The sequence below is a fragment of the Benincasa hispida genome, chromosome 9, assembly GCF_027475165.1.
Source record: "Benincasa hispida cultivar pf3 chromosome 9, pf3_genome.v1.1, whole genome shotgun sequence".
In the NCBI taxonomy this organism is placed as follows: Eukaryota; Viridiplantae; Streptophyta; class Magnoliopsida; order Cucurbitales; family Cucurbitaceae; genus Benincasa; species Benincasa hispida.
The window spans coordinates 5,876,463-5,898,221 of NC_143486.1; the positions used below are offsets into that span (position 1 = coordinate 5,876,463).

Below are 21,759 nucleotides of genomic sequence, written 5' to 3' on the forward strand. Positions count from 1 at the left end.
AAGCATAGTTGAAGTGGGAATACCAAAGAAGCAAAAATAAATAAATAAAAATATCAAAGAGAGAAACTAAAGAATTCTTTCGCATTATCTGTATTGAGGACACAAACTTTGGCTTGATATTGTTTAAATCATAGTATGAAAGTCTTTGAAATGTTGGTAAACTTTCATTTTTTCTTTCAAAAAGAAGATCCATGTAACCTACGTATGATCATCAACAAAAGAAACAAACCATCGAGTCTTTAGATATTTAGATATTTAGATATTTTTATTTTCCAAGGACCCCATATATTGCTATGAATAAATGAAAAATGACTTGGTGTATAAGGAATGAGTAGATAAGGGTTTTGAGTATGTTTAGCAGTCTGACGAATCTGACAATTGCAAAGCAGAATAGACAAAAGATTTGGAAACAATTTGGAGAGGTCAAATGATGTAGTAAAGGAGAGTCTAAAATTCCAAAGAAGTTCGAAAGTGTTTTATTAAAATCCAGCAGCACCTTCAAATAAGCTGAAAACTGGAGAAACTGAAAGGACAGCTGGACATTAACTAATTATAGACGTGGTTCCTTTTAAACTAGGTGGCCAAAACATAAAATACAACCATTCTTAGGACAAAGAACCAGGAAGGACTGTAAGACGAAGTCCACCTGGAAACAAGAACTTCAAGAATTTACAAGAAAGCCGACAACTTTATCAGGGAAGTAAAAGACCCAAGAATAGACTAGAGATGTCCTACATCAGAGAACGCTCTAGAGGTTTTGAACTCAACTCTGGGTATGGATCCAGAAATTTTGTTGATGGGGACTTTATATAATTTAATAAAAGTAAATGTAATGAGTGGGGCATGACCATACTTGAACAAGATCTGTTCTATATAGGTTGTACAACTGTGTCCTTGAGTTCTAAGGAGACAAGAATCAAAGTCTGGTGGATGAATAGCTGCCTTGTGACTAGAGCATGATTAACTATCAGCCTCAAATCGTTTTCAGCAGGCTAGCCTGTCGGAATGGTCGCAAGGTGGTTTGACAGACTTCAAAAAATGTAATGATTGGGACTTGAACCTTGGTTTAGAAGGGGTTGGAAGGTATATTAACACTAGGCTAGCTAGTAGTTTTGATACTATGTCAGTTATATATATGCGCACACATATATATATATATAAAGAGCATAAAGTTGAGGGGGCTTCTAGGCCCATAATAAATCTGCCCGACTCTGGGGCAGGGGGTTGGGCCTTTGTGTCACTGGGGCATATGCTAGTTTTCTAAATTTTTATGAAGTTTATAGTATTAATATATAACTTTTTTAACTTGAGGGTGCTTGAACCTCCCTTGGGCCTACTATAGATCCGCTGCCACTGCTCGACCCTAAATATTTCTTAGGGTATAATAAAAAAATATTTTGTATGCATTCTAGTTGATTTCTAGAAGCCGGAGAGTAAGATTAGTTAGGAGAACTGCTCGAATGATCCTTGATAGAATATGGAGGGATTGAACTCTGCAATCATTGTTGGAGTACCTGCATCTTTTTGTTGACCTCCCTCTTCATTTTTAACAAGGATTCTAAACTTACCTGTTTGCTTTTCAGGTGGATAGGCGCGAGAGAGATAATAAAAGAAAAATGAATTTGCTCATAGTTAGGTTCTATTTTTTGAATGGTTCTTCACGACTACATCAAGCCAGAAAGAATCTAATTGAACGTAGTAAATGGCATGCAAGTCGGATTATGAGCATTACACCTCAATTACGAGAATTTCAGGCACTTTCGTCAATAAAGGATATTCCCATTGTTCCAACGATCTTAAATCCCAAAAGTTCTTCCATTCCTCATGATGAATCTAAAGTAGTTGATCTAAGCAAACTGTCCCGACCATTGCAACAGATATTGAAATCATCCTTTAATGTCAGTCAACTACAAGCAATTGATATTTCCATTGGGTCAAGAAATATGAAGAATGACCTGGAATTATCACTCGTTCAGGGGCCACCAGGTATGTAATATTCAGGATCTGACATTGAGCAGTTATAGTGTTCTCTAATTGTGCTTTGTTTTCTGTTAACAGGTACTGGGAAGACTAGAACTATATTGGCCATTGTCAGTGCCTTGCTCGCTTCTGCTTCACAAAGAACTAACCTTGCTGCATCCTCTCTTAATAGAAGTTTGAAACAAGACAATGTCTTGCATGCTGATTCAAGGCCACAGATTAGCCAGACTGTTGCAATTGCAAGAGCATGGCAAAATGCAGCATTGGCTAGACAATTGAATGAGGACAAGCAAAGGAATTTAAAATCAATAGATTGTACCATGAAAAGAAGGATCCTTATTTGTGCTCAATCCAATGCAGCGGTTGATGAATTGGTATCCAGAATTTCCAGTCTAGGTCTTTATGACAGTGATGGTAAGATGTACAAGCCATATCTTGTCAGAGTTGGAAATGCTAAGACAGTTCATCCAAATTCACTGCCATTCTATATTGATTCTCTTGTCGATCAGCAGTTGGCTGAAGAGAGAATGAGTTCTAGTGATGTGAAGAATGATTTAGGGACAAATTCGTCCACGGAACTTCGTAGTAATCTAGAAAAGTTGGTAGATCGTATTAGATATTGCGAAGTCAAATGTGCAAACCTGAGGGATGAAAATCCTGAGCCGAAAAGTTCTGTGGAAAACTGGATGGGGGAGGATGAAAAGGAGATGTCTTTGAAGGAATTAGAATCAAAGCTTCGAAAACTATATGAACAAAAGAAGCAAATATATAAAGATATTAGTATAGCACAGGCATTTGAGAAGAAAACTAACGAGGAAGTCAAAGCACTGAAGCACAAATTGCGAAAGTCAATACTAAGGGAAGCTGAAATAGTGGTAAGTACTTTAAGTGGCTGTGGAGGAGACCTTTATGCAGTGTGTGCTGAATCAATACTAAGTTGCAAGTTTGGAAGTTCATCAGAAAACACTCTATTTGATGCTGTTGTGATTGATGAAGCTGCTCAAGTAAGTTTGTTTCTGTCTAGAATTTAATCTCTTTTTATTTTTCTTTTTTTTTTTTTCAAAGGACAATCTAGAATTTAGTTTGCAGTGGACAAGTTAAGCCTTGGCTTTTCCCTACTCTTTTTTAAATGTTCCTTCTTGCTTTAGGCTTTGGAACCTGCTACTTTAATACCCCTTCAGCTTTTAAAATCAAGCGCAATCAGATGCATAATGGTGAGCAGTATTTAATTTATTGACTTTCCAAATTCCAATTCATTGTTGAGCATCTATATTGAGTCTTCTATTTATCACTGAAGGTTGGAGATCCAAAGCAGCTTCCTGCAACTGTTCTTTCTAACGTTGCAAGTAAGTTTTTGTATGAATGCAGTATGTTTGAGCGATTACAGAGGGCTGGCCATCCAGTTGTCATGCTGACAAGACAGGTAAATTAAATAAAAGGATTAAATATCATTGTCAATATCGATATTTCAATTTTATAGATATATTGATAAAATATCGATATCGACCAATATTTTTGTAAATAAAAAAAAATTATAAAAGTTATTTAAATTAACTATTAAGTTATTTTACTTCCAAACTATGTTATAGATTTTAATATTAATGTAAATCTTCATATTGGAATTTATCGATGATATTTTTTATATCTTATGGGTACTTATAAGAGATATCAAAGATATAGATTAATCCTTAATATCAATATCGAACTCTCTAACTTATGGATATGTTGACAAATATTTCAATATTTAATTTAAATTGCATGATTGTCTTCGATCTTTCAATATGCCACCATATATCACAATTACAGTTTTATCTTCTCTAGTGGTCAGTTGGAGGATTTTTTTTAGCCTCTAACGGATTGATAGTGTTTTCCCCTCTCTTTGTGTATTATTTCATTAAATGAGTAAAACAATAGTACATTTCTCATTGAAAGAAAAAGGTGGCCTCCAAAAATGATCTCCAGCTAGTGACTAATGTAGTTGGACTATAAAATCTATAGAAGGATGAAAGAATTTACACTGATAAAGAGCTTTACAAAGAACAATTTCCATAAAACTTTCAAAAGGAGAACTTTTCGTTGAGGATCTGGCCATTCCTTCACACTAGGTTCCATAGGCTCTGATGAAGGCAAGCCAGAGGGATTTTTTTGCCTCTTTAAAAGGATGCTCCCGCGAAGGAGAGGAAACCCCTTTGGTTGAATTATTTATTGTTATTATTTTGTGAGAACATCGGTTTTGGACTATTGATTTCATACTTTCATGAATAGAATGCATCGTCTTTATTTTTCGATTTTTTTGGCTTCAAACTAGATGGTATGGATCTTAATGATTGGAAACTTGTAATGCATTAACTGACAATGTCCATACCATTCTCAGTATAGGATGCATCCAGAGATCTGTCATTTTCCAGCTCAGCATTTTTATGATGGAAAATTACTTAATGGAGATGGGATGTCCGGAAAAATTGCACCCTTTCACGAGACAAAAGGTTTGGGACCATATAATTTCTTTGACATTGTTGATGGCAAGGAGCTTCGAAGTAAAAGTGGTGGTGCATTTTCACTCTATAATGAACACGAGGCTGATGCTGCAGTTGAGCTAGTGAAGTTTTTCAAAGAGAGGTAGATGACTTGCTTATTTCAAATTTGTTTATGTATACTCGGAGAGAGCCTATTGCTAACTGCTTTAAACTTTTGACTTGTGATGATCAGTCATCCGACGGAGTTCAGCAGAGTAAGAATTGGCATCATAACTCCCTATAAGTGTCAACTGTCACTCCTGCGATCCCGTTTCTCCCATTCATTTGGAGCTTCTTTGATAGTTGACATGGAATTTAATACTGTGGATGGTTTCCAAGGACGTGAGGTTGATATTTTGATACTGTCAACTGTAAGAGCAGTAGATCCAAGCTCAACTTCTAGAAAAAACTCTAGTGGTATTGGGTTTGTTGCTGATGCTAGACGTATGAATGTTGCTCTGACAAGAGCAAAGCTCTCTCTTTGGGTATTAGGAAATTCAAGGACTTTGCAAGTGAACCCTGATTGGGGAGCTCTTTTGAAGGATGCTAAAGAGAGAAATTTGGTTGTATCAGTAAAAAAGCCATATGACTCGATGTTCAAAACTGCCACTCCTAGATATCCTTGTCCACAGACTATGACTAATAATTCAAGAAACCCGAAGCATACTGACAATGTTAGAGCAAGGCGCCATGCAAAACGTAGTGGAAAAGAAACCTTTGAATGTGAAGGGAAAGACATTCTCACTCAATGTACTAAAACTAATGATGTTGATTCCAGTCGGTATAAGGCTCCTGTTAAAGAGGATGCTATTCCTCTGGTTGCTGGCAGTATCGATCGATCCTCAAAAGCTGCGAAGAGTGCTGTTCGCATGGAACATGGTGCAGATTTTGGAAGTAAAAGTGGAAAGAGTACTGAAAAGAAATTCAACATGGGAAATATCAGTCAGGGTAAGAGGAAAGTCGACCGGGAAAAGTCAAGTAATTTTGATTTTTCTGAACGAGGTATGGTTGATAATCATGCACTGCAGAAATCAAAAACCTCAAAAAGATTGAAAGAGTCACCTCAGGAAGCTTCAGATCCCTTGATTGAAGGAAGCTCCAAGGAGGAACATAATGATGGTGTTGCAATAAGTCGATCTGACAATGAAAAAGAATTGATAGTGAAAAGGAAACAACAGCGTGAAGCTGTTGATGCCATCCTTTTTTCATCACTAATTCCTTCAAAGAAGTCTGAAATGTCAATGAAACATATCTCAGACAAAAAGCCTCATTCACTTTCAAATGTTCGTGGAAGCATGAAACCTCCAAAGGGAAGAAAAGGCTGATATCTGTCTATTCATTTGGGGTTTGGAACATTTCTAATTCAATTTTGGAACACTGGTGGTTGGAGATGTCATTTTTGCACCTCTTTCTGTACTACACTTGTAGAATTTTGTCAATATTTTGATCTTTACTAAAAATGAAAATTTTTTTGTTGACTCCCTGCCCTTGGTTGATAAACTGTAATGAACATTCAGCTTTATCCACAAGTAGTTAGAAATTGTGATGAGTTAAATGTTTTCAAATAGTTATTCTTGGAAGTTATCCTTTGTATTGATGAACGACGAAAAAGAAAGAATGTATATAACTGAAATGGCTGATCATTTTATTATTTTCATGCTTCCGTCTAGCACAAGGAAAACTCTCAGAAGTAGTAGACATTTCTTTTATTTTAGAGATCAAGTATATTCGATATTTTGTACAATTTCTATGATTTCAAAGGTGCAATTATCATGGGGTACTTAAATTTAAAGTTAATTTACATTTTCATTTATCATGGAGTACTTAAATTTAAAGTTAATTTACGTGCCCTGATTTTTTTTCCAGATGATTTTCTTATATTTTAAAAATAATTCCAAACTTCTTTACAGCTTACCACTAAGTTACAAGTTACTTGCATGTTAAGTTTTAGGATTTTTATTAGGTAGTATAACTTTCTAAAATATTTATAAATATGTTTGCAAAAGTAATTGCAAGTGTATTTTATTTTTCAAAAACAATTACAAATATATTATTTTGAAGAAGTGTGTGTATTCATCAGTTATACATTGATGTGCTTGTTTTTTGTTGATCCACGTTCGATTTCCGAGTTGTAAGATGAATACACACACCCTCAAAATAATATATTAATTAGGATATATTGCTTAATCGAATCATGCTCATAAAGTTGCTAAATTATTGAATATACTTGCACTATTTTTATTTTATTTTATTATTATTTTTTAGAAGAAAAAAAGATACAGACGTCGACTGAATCACAATCAAAAGACAATAATAAAGTAAACCATTTAAGATAAAGGAAAAGAAGTAAATCACTCGCTCCTCCAATATCCTACTTGTAGGGAATGGACAAGGAAATTGTGACATCGCCTTACATGGAGAAAGAGGCAAACTCCATTTCACTTGTTATGGACTTCACCTCAATAAGAAAGGAGACTTTAGTGAGATCCGAAGCCTCATTATTGATAAAGAGAATAACCTCCTGACAGTCCAATTCAACTAGAATATTCTGATAGGTAAAATATCATTCAAACCATCACAAAATAGTCATAGCTTTAAGAAGCCTTCACCAAACATGAAATAAACTTGAACCACCATTAACGTGCTTATTGATTGATGAACTCTAATCATCTACATGCATTCTAATTTTTGTGTTACTTGGAAAAATATTTCTTAGGTTCTTTTTGTATTATTTTATGTACATTATACTAGATCTATGATCATCCTAATAAAGTATGCCAAGTTGTTATGTTAGAATTCATCATTTTCATAACATGCAGGTATGTTTTACACTAAAGGGCAATTTCAATCTGACTTGTTCTATGGAAATATGGGATCAATTAACCACCTTGTTTTGACCTTAAAATTTAATATTATTCATTGATGTGCTTGTTTTTTGTTGATCCACGTTCGATTTCCGAGTTGTAAGATGTGAGTACAACATGATTTGATTTGGATTGGCGATTACTCTCTGTTGTGGATGCAGGATTGGAATATTTTATTTTCTCACATGGGAAATCATCAAAGCGAGCACCTGCAAGATCTAACAACCAGATCATATTCATTAAGAGAGAGAGAGAGAGAACTATAAATTGGGTGGAGAGGCTTCAAATATGTGTATGTAATAATGAGTCCGCAAGAGGAATCAAAGGATTGTCCAAAGAAGTCAAACAAAATCAGAGAGATTGTAAGGCTTCAACAAATAGTGAAGAAGTGGAAGAGATTAGCAAATGGTGAAAAAAGCAGCAGCAACAAAAGTAAATTGTTAAAGATAAGTGGGGTTTGGTTAACGGACGTTGTTCCAAAAGGGTATTTGGCAGTGTGTGTGGGGAAAGAGCTTAAGAGATTTGTAATTCCCACCCATTACCTCACCCACCAAGCATTCAGAATATTGCTGCAGGAAGCTGAGGAAGAATTTGGTTTTCACCAACAAGGTGTTCTTCAGATTCCATGTCATGTCTCTGTTTTTGAAGATATTCTCAACACTGTCCAACAACAAAACCACAACCAATTCGCTCCTTCAGATAATGAAATCATTGGATTCTTTTGCTCTCCTGATTGCAACTTAACTCATCATCATCCTCCTCCTCGAATCTGTACATTACTTTCATGAATCAATATGTATCAATCTTTTAGTGGTTGTTTGGGACACTGGGTTGAGTTTTAAAGTCTAAATTAATATATTAAAATTAATAAATATGTGTTTGGAGTTTAGAGTTGTTTCCTCTAAAGATAGAAAACATTTGTGAGAATAGAAGTTTCAATAGTGAACACTATTGAAGTCGAGTTATTTAACAATTATGAAGTTGATGAGTCAAATAGCCTTTTTATTGTTTTATGTAATGGATCGCTTTTGTACTTCTTTTTTATAATTTAGCTCTTCTTTACTTGAATATGCTTTGCAGCCATAATGACATTAGATGTAGTGTTGAGTTTGGTAGTAGTGAACTTTTCCTGATGACCTAATAGTGGCAATCACATCCCATTACTCTAATCAGATCGAGATCTTAGAGGTTGTTTGGGGTGCTGAGTTGAGATAGGATGTCTGGAGTTCATGTCTGTGGAGTTCATATATCTGTGTTTGGGGTGCAAAGTTATTTGATCTAAGTTCATATGTCTGTGTTTGGGGTGTAGAGTTGAGTTCATATGTCTGAGTATCTGATGCAGTTTTTTGAACTCTAAATAATATGTTTTTATGATTACTATTTTTGTTTTGAAACTTTTTTATTTAATGATTCTACCCATCTTTGTTTGAATAAAATATGGATTACAATTTTTTCTTTTATTTTTGTAAACTTTTCTTTCTTTCTTTCTTGGGTAATGAACAACAATTAATCCATTACATTTCTGGTAGAAATATGGTTAAATATAATGAGAAACTAAAGCGAAATCAAAACTTTTGATTCTAGTTAATTTTTCTCCATGAATTTTATTATCATCTTCTTCTTTTTCTTCTTCTTCTTTCTATTATTGCTTTACATTTTTACCATGTCATGAATTTGTTTAATTAAATCTCCCCCATCATTGTAACAACCAATGGAATGTCACCACATTTCTTCAACAATTTCACTTTCATTTCTCTAAATTTTGAGAATCATCAAAGAACAAATCTCTATTTTCACTCATTCTTGTTAAAAAATGTTCCAGGAATTTTTTTTTATTTTATGATTTTTTTGTTATATGTTACATACTTTTCAATTACATACATACTTTTCGTCTAAATATTCTTAACACTCATTTGATATGTGGATTCATTACATATAAATATTGCATTTAATGTAGACAAAATAATATTTTTTATATAATCAACCCTACAACATACCTTAACAATCATCAGTCTTATAATAGTCAGAAGTGATTGTCGAAGTTGATTATCGAAGATGATTTTTGCTAAAGTTTGTAGTCGGATGTGGTTGGTCACATGAAGGTGTATTGGAGTTGGTTGTCGAAGTTGTCATCGGAGGTGGTTTTTGAATCCTGGAGTTGGTCGAGCAAAAGTGGTTGTTGAACTTGATTATCGAAGATAATTTTCACTGGAGATTATAGTCGGAGGTGATTGTTGGAGCCTAAAGTTAGTCGCATGAAGGTGGTATTAGAGTTGGTTGTCGGAGTTTGTCATCTAAAATGGTTGTCAGAGTTGCTCACTTAAAGGTGATCATCGAAGGTGATTTTTATTGGAATTTGTAGTCGGAGATGGTTGTTGGAGCCTACGAAGGTGATTATCAGAATTGGTCATCGGAGTTTGTTGGAGCCAATTGGTCGTCGAAGTTGGTAGTGCGAAGGTGGTTGTCAGAGCTAGGTCACTGAAGGTGGTTGTCAGAGGCCAGAATTAGTTGTCGGAGATCAGAGTTGGTCGTCGGAGCTATAATCGGAGGTGGTTGTCAAAATCCAGATTTCGACACCAAAATTGTCATCAAAGATGGTTGTCAAAACCTAGAATTGGTCGCTGGAGTTGTCATCGGAGGTGGTTGTCAAAACCCGGAGTTAGTTCTCAGAATGTGACAGTGGTTAATGGGTGGAGTCATTGAAAACATGAGGAGAGTTGGGATGAGTTGGTAAAATATACTGACTCAACTCCACCAACATTTAAAGTTGGTAGGTCAAACAATGAGTTGATATATTATACCAACTCAACTCATGTTTGTGAGCCAAAGACCCCTTTTTATTATCATTTTATACCTGATATATAAAGTGAAAAATTCAAACCTCCAATAAAAAGTCTAAACAAGTTAGTCAGGCTCAAATGGGCAAAATCTAGTTATCATTCAAAAATTGCTGACAGATAAAATTATTTGAATTCAGTTTCAATCCCAATATTTGTTCGACATTATATAATTAGTAAGATATATGAATTATGAACCGTCAGAATTCATTCAGACGAGTCTTGGACGCCAACTGTCAAAAAGAGTGAATTTATGATTGTAAAGTTCACGAGTATATTTCAATTCTAAATTTATACACAATATTGTAAACAGAACTCTCATTTGGAAAATTAGTCTCGAAAACATTTAAAGAAAATAGCGAGACAATAACAGTTCTAACAAAAAAGAAAACTACAAATTTTATTTGAATAGTAGGATGAAAAACAAAAATGTTAAGATGCAGGAGAAGCGCCCCTAAAAGGATATTCTGAGGAGGTAGGTAGAAGAAGCCAATCCAACAAAACAAGAGGTTGTAGCGGTGCATATGCAAGCAATCAATCTTTAGAGAAAGATTGGGGCCATGACCAGCGTTATGGTTGCGAGCATTTTTATGAGAACGTGAAGAGAAGGCCCTGCTGTATCCTTGAATGGGTCTCCTACCCTGAAAAACAAAGCTTACCATCTTCATTAATTGAAGATCATATACAATATATATATACATATATATTTAGTATAATTGCTTGAAATGGGGAAAAGAACAATCGACTTCTAGGAAAGAAAGTCAACGTTAATTGGCATAACTTAATAAATTCAAAGTAACAATATAAAACTTACGTGTCACCAGTTACGGCTGCTTTATGACAATCGCTACCTTTGCCTCCAAGAACCCCAGTCTCTATATACTTCTTGGCATTATCCCAGGCACCCCCTGCTGTGTTCAGAAAAAGGGCCATGAGAATACCGGAAACTGTCGCAAACATCAGCATCGCAGCAACAACCTTGGCCCCTAAAAGGGGCTGCGCAGTATAGTGTCCCAATATTCTAAACAGGAAGCCTGCAATTGATATCAGAACAACTTTCTGAACCATACTCCAAAATATAGACTCCATCAAAGGCAAACTAATCAAGATAAGTGGACGACAACATAGAGAGTGCCAAATAGTACCCTCTGAATGTCAAGTTATCTTCAATACAAAATGCAAATACAAAATGTCCAACTATTTTTTATTTTAAAAATAGTTTTTTCTTTTTCATATTAATATTTTTTTGGGTGGTGTAATTAGAAACATTTGAAAGGAGAAGGAAAGAAGAAATTTCTCGATAAATGTCAAAGTGAACACTATTCAAGTCGGTAGGATGGAGTTATTATTTAATAGTGTTGTGAAGTATGTGAACCATATAAGAAGAAGATTATTTTAACCAACTCCACCAAACTCAAACTGGTGGGCCAAACACCACCCCCCAAGTAAGATACTAAATTAACTCCAACATTATTCAAATTCAACTGCTTCCATTTTCTTTTAAATATGCCCGTATCCTAGTTTTTTTAAATTGCCATATCATCATGTCGTGTCCATGCTTTCAAGTGAACAGAACCAAGGAGACAAAAATTAAAGGATTTCACAAAAATATAAGTAATTAACCCACCAACTGCCATGGGAGAAATGATAGCCAAAGCACCAGGTTTAATCATCTCCCTTAGAGATGCTGATGCTACAATAGCAACGCAACGTCCATATTCTGGTTTCTCCGTGTAATCCTGAAAATAACATGCTAGATTAAGATGCTAAACTGACACTATGAAGAAAATACAACTATTAAACCTTGCACTTACCATTATACCAGGCCTCTCAATGAACTGTCTTCTTACTTCCTTTACAACCTCTTGGGCTGTTCGGCCAACAGCAGAGCAGGCCCAAGCACTAAAGAGAAAAATAAGCATGGAACCCAACAAACCACCAATGAAAACTTCTGGAATTGCAATATCTACCTGAAACCATTTAAAGAGAGCACGATAAAATTAAGGAATCAGTAGAAAAGGACCAAGTACCCTCGTGTCAATGCCTTACCTGTTTAAAAGGTTCATGAGCAAATGCAGCTACCTCATCCATATAAGCACTGAAAAGTAAGAAGGATGCAAGTGCTGCAGAGCCAATGGCAAAACCTTTTGTGGTCGCTTTAGTTGTGTTACCTACTGCATCGAGAAGATCCGTAATCTCCCGAACGCTCTCTGGCTGTAACAGACATGTATTAAAACAAATACCAACAGATAAATATTTCAACGATATAATAATCAGTTTTACAACCCTATTGCCTTTGATCCCTACATTACCTGCTGACTCATCTCAACAATTCCACCAGCATTATCAGCTATTGGCCCAAACATATCCATAGTGAGAACATAGGCAGCAGTGCTGAGCATTCCCATTGTTGCTACAGCAGTACCAAATAGCCCACCTGTCGGATTTCCAGCTTCGTCAACAAGTCCTGATGTGCGACCCAACCAGAAAGCTGAAACAATAGAAACACTAATAACAAGAACAGGAAGTGCTGTTGATTCTAGGCCCAAACTGACTCCAGCAATTATGTTTGTCCCATGGCCTGTGGAGCTAGAAAGTGCTAATGAACGCACAGGTTCATGCTTGTAGTCAGTGTAGTATTTGGTGATCCAGACAAAAATGTAAGCCGTTATAATACCAACCAAGCCACACAACGCAAAGTTGAACCATGCAGAGGGTGCTTGTTCAGTATGAAGCAACCACCGGGTAGACTGAAAATTGTTCAAAATCACTGGCAGGGTTAGAACGTATATAACTTATCCAGAGAAAGGTACTACATGGTTGATGCTTAAAGACAAGGAATAAATTCTAAATATTTGTTTAGAAGTCAAATGCAAGTACATGACTTCGGAGTGGTCCTACAGAAAATAGAATGATATGTACATTACCACGCCAAACGTTAGAACAGCTAAAACGATAGTGACAGAGTATCCTCTCTGCAGAATAGCCATTGGATCCTCTATGGGACTCTTAACACCAGCTTCACGAGTACCCCTCCTGATAGAAAGAATGCCAATTGATGAAATCACCAGATCAAAGGAGTGAACTACCAACGGAAATAAAATGAAACCAGATGGATCTGCATGAACATCAAGAGTGCATCAAGAAAACAGTTAGACAAGGTTTTCAATCATTCAAAGAAGGCTGATCATCATAAGAACTGCCAAGAAAATTCCTCAAAAACAGTTTTTAAAATATTAAAAGACCTTCAATTTTACAACGTTCAGCCATTGTTCCTCCAAGTATCATGGCGCTAATAATTTCAGCAGCAATGCTTTCAAAAAGATCTGCACCTCGAGCGGCACAATCGCCCACATTGTCCCCAACCTGGAGATAACCAAAAATACTTTAGTCAATAACAAAAAGGCAAAATTTAGTCATACAAGAAAAGCATGACAAGGCAGAAAACTCCAAATAATCAAAGTAAAGGCACCAAGACTTTAAGCTACGTGTATAAATTAATAATTAAAAAGACTACCAAAGTTGCTTTTTCTTTTTGGAAGCAATACCAAAAAAAAATATGACTTCAAAGCAAATGGATCCAGAAACAGAAGTCTACTAAGTGTAGACAAATCGAGTTTGAATAGGTAAGAAGAAATAGGCATACAGTCTTGAACAAATAACAAAACGTATTCATTTGCAGACTCGGCCTCATCTTTAGAATGACCTGCCCTTGGACTTATCAATTGAAGCAATAAGACCAAAATAACAACTTTTCTATCGGCAAAAAAGGATGTACTGCTATACAAATGAAAGTAACCCCAAGACCATAATAAAACCAAGGGGGTAATTCAGGTCAAATTAGAGAAGCTCTGCAAGATCAAACTGAGACCGATGAAGATTTGGATGGAATACAATTGAAGCCCACAAATGTCAAACAAACAAAAAAAAAATTGATGGAATAAATTTTCAAAAGGCTCCCCAACCATATCCTCTGAAGAAAGCTCAGGAATCTCTGTTTTGGGAGGATTTGGGTGTTTTTACCATTTAGGGGATATTTGGAGCATTGGGTTGAGTTATAAAGTTAGGACTCAATATGTTAGAGTTAGGAAGCCTATGTTTGGGGTAGATGAAGTTCTTCGAAAAATTTGCAAACTTCAATAGTAAATTCTATTGAAGTCAAGTTATTTAACACCAAATTATGAAATTGGTGGGTCAAACACCCCTTGATATTAATCTTTAAGGCTTTGACATTTTATGTGACTATATGTATATAAACCTATTTATTTATTTATTCATTGTGCTCGCTTAACTCCAGAATCAGCTCTTGCTTTGAGACGATCAAGAGGCTTGTTGCCTTGAGGTGCATTGTGCTTTGAAAACAACCAATGAAATTTTGTTTCCATTAATATACTAAAAATAGCAATACTAGGATATAATACAAGATTGGAGCTCCTAAATAATCAGTCTCTTAAATCAGGTGAGCAAGAAGAGAGGAACAATCACCAGATCTGCAATAACAGCAGGATTTCTTGGATCATCTTCTGGTATTCCCTGCTCAACTTTTCCAACAAGGTCTGCTCCAACATCAGCAGCTTTGGTATAAATACCACCACCCAACTGAGCAAATAGAGCAACGAAAGAAGCTCCAAAACCATAACCCACAAGGAGAAGAGGCACTGCAAGATACATTGTGATAAACACCAGAATGAAGAAACTACTAAAATAGCTACTTAAAGAAGGCAACATGAATTCGAAAGAAAATGATACACTTCTCTCGTCGGTTGGTGAAAATTTATAAGACAAATGACTCAACGCTGAATACCTCCTCATAGGAGTTAACAAAAAATCACCACAACTTGCATTATTTTCAAATGAGGTGCAATTGCAAAAAGATTTTAGAGAGTAAACACAATGATAATTATTGAATTTGGCCTTCAAAAACCTCATACAAATATCAATCCTAATCATTTTATACTCTCGTTTCATAGCCCATCAAAAATTTTTAACTGTATACATCCCTTCCCAACAGCTCTTATTTTCCACTCAAACCATATCCATGTGGTATTAAAACTATGTTGTTCTTTTCCAAGCTGTCCACCAACTTTCAAGAAATATTGAATTCCCTCTAAAAAGAGTCACAGTATGGAAATGGATGGCGAAGAAAGATAACTGCCACAAAGTCTCTTCCAATTTTTTAAAATACAGTGCACCAAAGAAGGAATGGCAGATCATTTAATTTAATGTCATTGTCCATTTTGGGAGGTATTAGTCAATGGTGTGTGTGTTGTGTGTGTGTCAAACATTAAGTACTAGGTTTTCCAATAAAAAGCGCAAAGGAAAGAGCCACATACAGTCAGTAACCTTGGTTGAACCTGGCGAACCCACATCCAACCAAACATGAAATGCAGCATACAGGATGGCAATACCAATAACAGCCATGCCAACAACAACTATGGCAGAAAAGCCACCAGCCCGGACAGCAATCTGCAGAACATTCCCAAGTAAGGTATGGACGAAAAACCCTCTTACATAGTTAACTGGAAGAAAGGACAACCTGCAACGCCTCCCTTGCAGACCGTCTGGCAGCACTAGAGACCCTGACATTTGCACGAACTGAAACCCACATTCCAACATACCCTGCAATACCTGAACACAAGGCTCCTAACAGAAATGCTGCAACAGTAATATAAGCAGTTGTTGACCTGCAATGGAATAGGCTCGATAAAAATATTTTACAGGAAAAAATGCTCAAAACTAAGTTTGGTAGTACAGGATTTCCCACCTCCCTATTCCGGAAGATTCTTGTTGAGGAGTAGTACTACGAAACAAGTATATGCAAAGAATCACAACTGCAAGTAATATGGCCATTTTGGAGATGGTACTATACTGCGTCCTAAAGAAACCTTCTGCCCCATCACGTATTGCCTCTGAAATCTAAGAACAGTGAAAGAGACAGACAAAAAAAGTCAAGAACAGTGGTTTAACTAGGAGACAAATTCCATAGAATGCAAGATTCACCGTACCATGGACCATACTATTTTCTCAATAAACAGGACGTTGCCAACATAATGTCATTACAGACATCAAGAAAAGTGGCATCTACCATGAAGAACAGATAAAGGAATAAAAGACCCATAAACCACTTGTATAAAACTATATGGTGAACAGGATGTCACAGTACACCAACCATTTCTTTTCCTCCTTTTCGGTAACCTAATCAACAGAGAATTCATAATTTCCTCCATGATACTATTGAAGATCATATGCTTAGCACTGAATTATTTCCAATCAAGTTCCAAAATGAACTTTTGGAGGAGTCGAACAAAGACCCCAAGAGTAACTATTAAAGATCATATGCAAGACTGATCCTCGCGTGTCAAGTCATATTTCTTTCTTTCTTTCTTCCTTCCTTATTATTGTTACTAGGATAAAAGATTATAATGAGCGGTGAGGCAGGCTAACTAAGCCCCAATGGCCAAAAGAGATTACAAGAAGATTTGACCAATCGGTTTGAATTGTAAGAACTTACAGTTACAAAATGTTTTTATCATAAAAGAATGGTCTTAGTCTTATCAAATAAGTTTACTACTATTTGATGCCATGGTTAAAACTTTGGGCTCAACAGTTCACATAGTTGACCGGTGGCAATTCAAGACCTTTGGGTTTCACTATAGTAGACTGACCAACTTTGTCACGAAATCATATTAAGAGTCTGTAGACCATTAGTATCACACTGCATGCTAATTATTGAAGCTAAATGATAATGATGCTAAAATAAATAAAAGCATGTCTCCCGATCAAAGTTTGCAGAAACCTCCAAGTAGTAATAAAGCTTTACATTGAATTAATGAAATGAGACTAATACTCAAAATACAATGGCAAAAAAAAAAAAAAAAAAAAAAAAAAAAAAAAGGAAAAAAAGGAAAAAAAAAAGGAAAAAAAAAAAGTAAAAGTAATCAAAATCAAACCTATAACCATAATGCATAAGACTAAGCAAGAGACCTCCAAGTATTTTAGTATACAAGTCTTAAGATGTACCTGAGCCATCTCTTGTGGCCCTTCATCTTTCGAGAGCACCCATTTGGTGAGATATATCGAAAAGCAGAAGCTGACAATGCAAATCGAGAAGACAAACACAATAATAGGGGAAGTGCTTGCTCCAATGTAGAATATTACTCCAAATGCGAAGAGAAGAAGTACTAAGAGAACACGGATATTTATCCCCATCAAAATTCGAAATATCTGCCAAAAGGAAGGTCAATACTATCTTCGCAAAAATTCAATGCAGAAATAAGTGCAAATTATTCTATAATACAGAGAATGAACAAATAGAAAACTAAAATGAGAAGTACAACTCTACATCACCAAGATGAATGGAAGAACAAAAACAGGAGCCACACATAAACAAAGGCCCACCATAATTAAGAAAGAAAAAGGACGGGATAAACTCAAATGTTCTATATAAGTTATGATACTGAAAATTATTTGCTTCTCAGTAAACTTATCTTGCCCTAATCTACTCCCACAAAGCTGCAACAACTGGACTTCTCACCATCTTATACTTTTGGGTTGATGGGTGATTTAATATGATGACATAGTAAGGGAAAGTAAAAACACTAGTTGTCATTAGACACAACATTCTATCAACAAGTTTTAAAGTCTCATAACTGATGGTCCACAACAAAACTTTAACCTTCTTTGGAATTTTACCACTTCTTCAAAGTCTTTCCAAGGGATAACTCTACCTCATACGTATTAACAAAAACTTAAATGAAACAGCCTTGTATAACATGAAGACCTGTTCGGATTAGTTTTCAAAGGAGAGGTCTAGGAACATTGTAAAGAGGATTTTCAAAAAGATGCTTCAAATTCAACTGGGAAAAAGAAACTTAAAATGCTAAAACTGAAAAATAAAGTTGACAACACAAGCAATAAAATAAAAAAAATAAAATGTAAACCCTAAAAGCTGTAAAGTCCAATACCAAAATTTCCCAACAGGACAGGACTTGGAACAACCTAGACCTTAATTGTACAAGACAGTTGTATTCAATTATAATGTCCATCAAATTCAGTTGTAATATGCTAAGCGGATAAACAACCATATTAACTACATAATATTACTGATTAAGTCATTAAGAAGAGATTCTACTAAAAGCACATTGTACAAGTCAGATAAGGGATAACCACGTCTTTCAGTCCAGAAGTAAACATATCAACATACATTGGAAGGAACTACTATACAGATTATTGGCATGGTTAAGCTACATACCAATGGGGTGTTGACTTTACTACGCATGTCAGGGAAAGTCCTTTGCCTGTCTTGGTACACCCCCAAACTAGCATTTTCAATGTCATCATCCATGAGCACAGTATGGGAGGAATTTACCCTCCGTGCAATAGGATAAGGGTTGTACTCGCCACCCTGGGGCAATTCGCCCCCCGATCCTGGTCGCTGAATTTTGGAAATTCCTGACTAACCAACCACAGATTAGAATATCAAAAGCACCTATTACAATAGAATAGCGAAGAATTCCTTGTTTGTGAACCGGAGAACCTTCAAATCTACTTAAAATCTATTTCCATTCACTTTGCTCTCCAGTAAATAGGATCAAGGGTGGTAATTCAAGCCAACCGAACCTCCTGATACAAATGAAAACGAAATATGAAAATAAAGCAACTTAAAATCGTCACTTGGGGGTTAAGTGGATGGAATGGACGAATAGAAATTTCCCAAGCAAGACTAAAAGCAAAACAGAGTTTGGGGAAACTGGAATAAGGTAGAAAATGATGGAAAGCGGTTTATAGAAGACGTAATTCTAAAGACTAGTCGAGTTAACGCGAATCAGTAGCAAGGTGGTCCAACTCGAAAAGCCGATAACTTTGAAACGAGATATTCATCCCGAAACAAAAGCCGGTGCATAATGCGAAATGGAACAATGTAAAGGAAATACAAGACCAAGCGTATCAAAACCCTAAACGATCTAGTCGATCTCGGAACCGAAGAACAAGGATTAGAGACAGAGATCTAAGGAGAAGATTGATTGATTACCTCCAGTATGGAGTTGGACAAAATGCTGAGAGACTAATGATGCACCTTGGACTGATGCAACTCTGAGAATTGAGAGAGAGGATTGATTGATTGGGTCTCTGGTTGTGTTCTGGTTCTTCTTCTTCCTCTTCTCGTCGGGTGATTGGCGTTGTGAAACTGGAACAAAACTACTGTAATTGGAACGTATGGAAAGCGTTTGGGCTGATCCAATTCCAAACTACTGTGCCCCTCAGCGTCTCCAGGGTCTGGTCAACCATGAGAATGAGCATCGAGCGGGGTCCTCAATTTGCCATCAATTTTCATTTTCCCATTATCTAACGCCTCCCAGCCAAATTAATTACCGTCTTCTTTCAGCGTTATTTCCATTATCTCAATAATTACTTTTATTCTATATTTCTATCCTTTTATTTCTTTTTTTTTTTTTAAGGCCTTTTATTCTATCTTTTTAACGCTCAACTTTCCAAGTATTCTATTCTCATTCTTAAATTTTAAGTTTAAATATTGTTTTCGTGATGTCGATTTTAGTTTAGTATGGTTTTTAGATTCTATAGTGTTTGGAACCTCGTAATACAATTACATTATTCTTATAGATGACTTTTGACTAAAGGACATAATTTACCACAAGTAATAAAACAAAAACAATATAGCTAAGAAGATGGTAAGATTTGGTCAAGAAGTGGCAACTTAGGATTAAAATAGGTCAAAAAAAAAAAAGGAGTTAGCTTAGGCTAAGGTCCAATCCAATGTGTTGGGCCTCGACCAAGGCCGAGGGTCACCCTAGCAAAATACATTAAATCGAAGAATAATCAGTTATATAGCAGTAATTACACTATCATTTGGAAAGATAGTAAAAGACGGGATTCTTTTGAATTATAGCAAAACGCATGAATGTTACATGAGTCCAATTTTCTAAAATCCTAAAATGCCCTCATCGTTCCTTTTAATTGCAATGTAATTAACTCGACATTTTTATTAATGAGACTGTAATTAATTGTTCAACTATATATCCTAGCAGACTTTCAACATCAACTAAGATCATCTTTTCAAAAGGATAATTTATCATAAATCTCGCGATTTAATAGTTGTTTTGAATTTTTTTTTATCAAATTTAATAGTTGTTTTGAATTTTTGAATTGTGTACATCGACTATTTTCAAATCTTATTTTGAAATTTAAAATAACATATCATATTAATTATCCTAACTGAGATTTTTTATTCTTATTATACTTTCTATTAATCTTAATTAAAATTCACAAGTTTTTAAATTATTTTGAATGTTATATTTAATGTCTTTTTGTTTAAACATAAAATATTAGAATATAACACGTAACCCTAGCTTTCTTCATCCTCTTTACTGAACGCTTTCTTGTTATGGTTGTTCAACGTTAAGAATTTTGTTCAATGGTAATAGGGATGAAAATAACCACTATCATGACTTTCGATTTATTGAAGTTTTTATTGCTTTGAACACATCTTTTTCAATTTTCATCTTTTTTTTTATTGATTTTATTTTTTGTTCTTACTCAACGACAAGTCTACTTTGGATGCTTGACTTAATCGATCAAATCTACTGGTGCATAGATGAAAGGATCGACTTAGTCGTCCATCAACCAAGAGTCGTAAAGTCTCTTCTTTCCAAAGTGGTCAAGCATATGGACGGTGTTGGTATTAACCAGCTTGCCTTAGGAGTCTTAAACCCACCTTAATAGATTCGATTAAGGAAGGATGTACCATTGTGAAATATTGTTTGTTTCTCTTATGTTCATGAGATCTCCATGATTGACATCAACACCACATCATAATTGGTTATAATTTCAATTGACGATTTTTAGTTGGGACTTTCATACTCCAATCTAAATCGATTTCGTTATTCATAAATGTAATTATTTAGATGAAGTTTTTATCAGTTCAGCTCTCACTTTCTAAACTGATATTATGGGTCTAGAACAAGAAAAAGTATTGTTAAAGAATTTTGGGTAAGTTCAAAAGCGATTTAGATGGTTTGGTTAATTAGTTTTCAATTGTAGTATATTTGTTTTTAAGTTTAGTGTATTTGTTGGGTGTAGTTTTAAGACTAATTACAGTATATTTGTAGGTCAGGTAAATATCTCATATGAAATATAGCCAAAAAAATTTCAAAAGATATTTTATAACTATAAAACCCTCATCCAAATTATAGTGTGACTAATTTTTTCATTTGCAAATTTCTTTTATTATACATTTTTATTTTCTCCTAAAATATCTCCCATGTTTTAAATCATCAAATCATATATATTTTTTTCAAATATCAAAACTAAACCAATCTTTTTTTTTTCAAATATCATTTTATTTATTTGTTTTGATTTTTTAATATTTTTTCAACTTATTTTATGTTTTTGCATTTTGATTTTTTAATTAGTTTGAAAAATTTAGAGCGAAGAAAGAAAGGTCAATCACATTTAAAGTAGTAAGGTGGAGGAAATTATGACTGGATGATAGATTCAGAGACAGTGGCACCATTGTTAGGAGTTAAGGTTAGCGATCGGAGGAGT

The 21,759-nt window shown here is 35.1% G+C and overlaps 2 protein-coding genes and 2 pseudogenes across 6 annotated transcripts in view; 3 read left to right on the forward strand and 1 right to left on the reverse strand.

Annotated features, from left to right (window-relative positions):
* The window catches only part of LOC120085485 (P-loop containing nucleoside triphosphate hydrolases superfamily protein), a 37,310-nt gene extending 31,163 nt beyond the window's left edge, over positions 1-6,147 (forward strand). For all 5 annotated transcript variants that reach the window (XM_039041466.1, XM_039041467.1, XM_039041469.2 and 2 more), the window contains 6 exons: positions 1,584-1,986; positions 2,059-2,984; positions 3,129-3,194; positions 3,278-3,403; positions 4,355-4,599; positions 4,690-6,147. In XM_039041466.1, coding sequence (XP_038897394.1) covers positions 1,584-1,986; positions 2,059-2,984; positions 3,129-3,194; positions 3,278-3,403; positions 4,355-4,599; positions 4,690-5,821 — 2,898 coding nt within the window. In that variant the 3' untranslated portion in view covers positions 5,822-6,147. The remainder of the gene's footprint in view (positions 1-1,583; positions 1,987-2,058; positions 2,985-3,128; positions 3,195-3,277; positions 3,404-4,354; positions 4,600-4,689) is intronic.
* Positions 844-1,031, forward strand: LOC120087436 (small nucleolar RNA U3; annotated as a pseudogene).
* A 937-nt stretch (positions 6,148-7,084) lies between the features above and the next one.
* LOC120086794 (protein SMALL AUXIN UP-REGULATED RNA 16 pseudogene) lies at positions 7,085-8,535 on the forward strand (annotated as a pseudogene).
* Positions 8,536-10,431: 1,896 nt separating this feature from the next.
* LOC120085968 (pyrophosphate-energized membrane proton pump 2) lies at positions 10,432-19,583 on the reverse strand. The gene is made up of 15 exons (XM_039042323.2): positions 19,229-19,583; positions 18,449-18,819; positions 17,218-17,421; positions 15,962-16,113; positions 15,734-15,881; positions 15,531-15,663; positions 14,683-14,855; positions 13,443-13,563; positions 13,125-13,315; positions 12,510-12,947; positions 12,247-12,411; positions 12,012-12,167; positions 11,825-11,936; positions 11,012-11,231; positions 10,432-10,838 (listed from the first exon to the last, which is right to left on the reverse strand). Exons 2-15 carry the CDS (start codon positions 18,539-18,541, stop codon positions 10,739-10,741), a joined length of 2,406 nt encoding a protein of 801 aa, XP_038898251.1. The 5' UTR covers positions 18,542-18,819; positions 19,229-19,583; the 3' UTR covers positions 10,432-10,738.
* Between the last annotated feature and the right edge of the window lie 2,176 nt (positions 19,584-21,759).

What these genes read in the sequence shown, in the direction of transcription:
- LOC120085968 (XM_039042323.2), bottom strand. Translation starts at nt 18,541, where the DNA reads ATGGATGATGACATTGAAAATGCTAGTTTGGGGGTGTACCAAGACAGG. An exon ending in TGAACGTTGTAAAATTGAAG is followed by an intron (nt 13,316 to 13,442) that starts GTCTTTTAATAT and finishes ATGTTCATGCAG; the next exon opens with ATCCATCTGGTTTCATTTTA. An exon ending in TTGAGAGGCCTGGTATAATG is followed by an intron (nt 11,937 to 12,011) that starts GTAAGTGCAAGG and finishes TGTTATTTTCAG; the next exon opens with GATTACACGGAGAAACCAGA.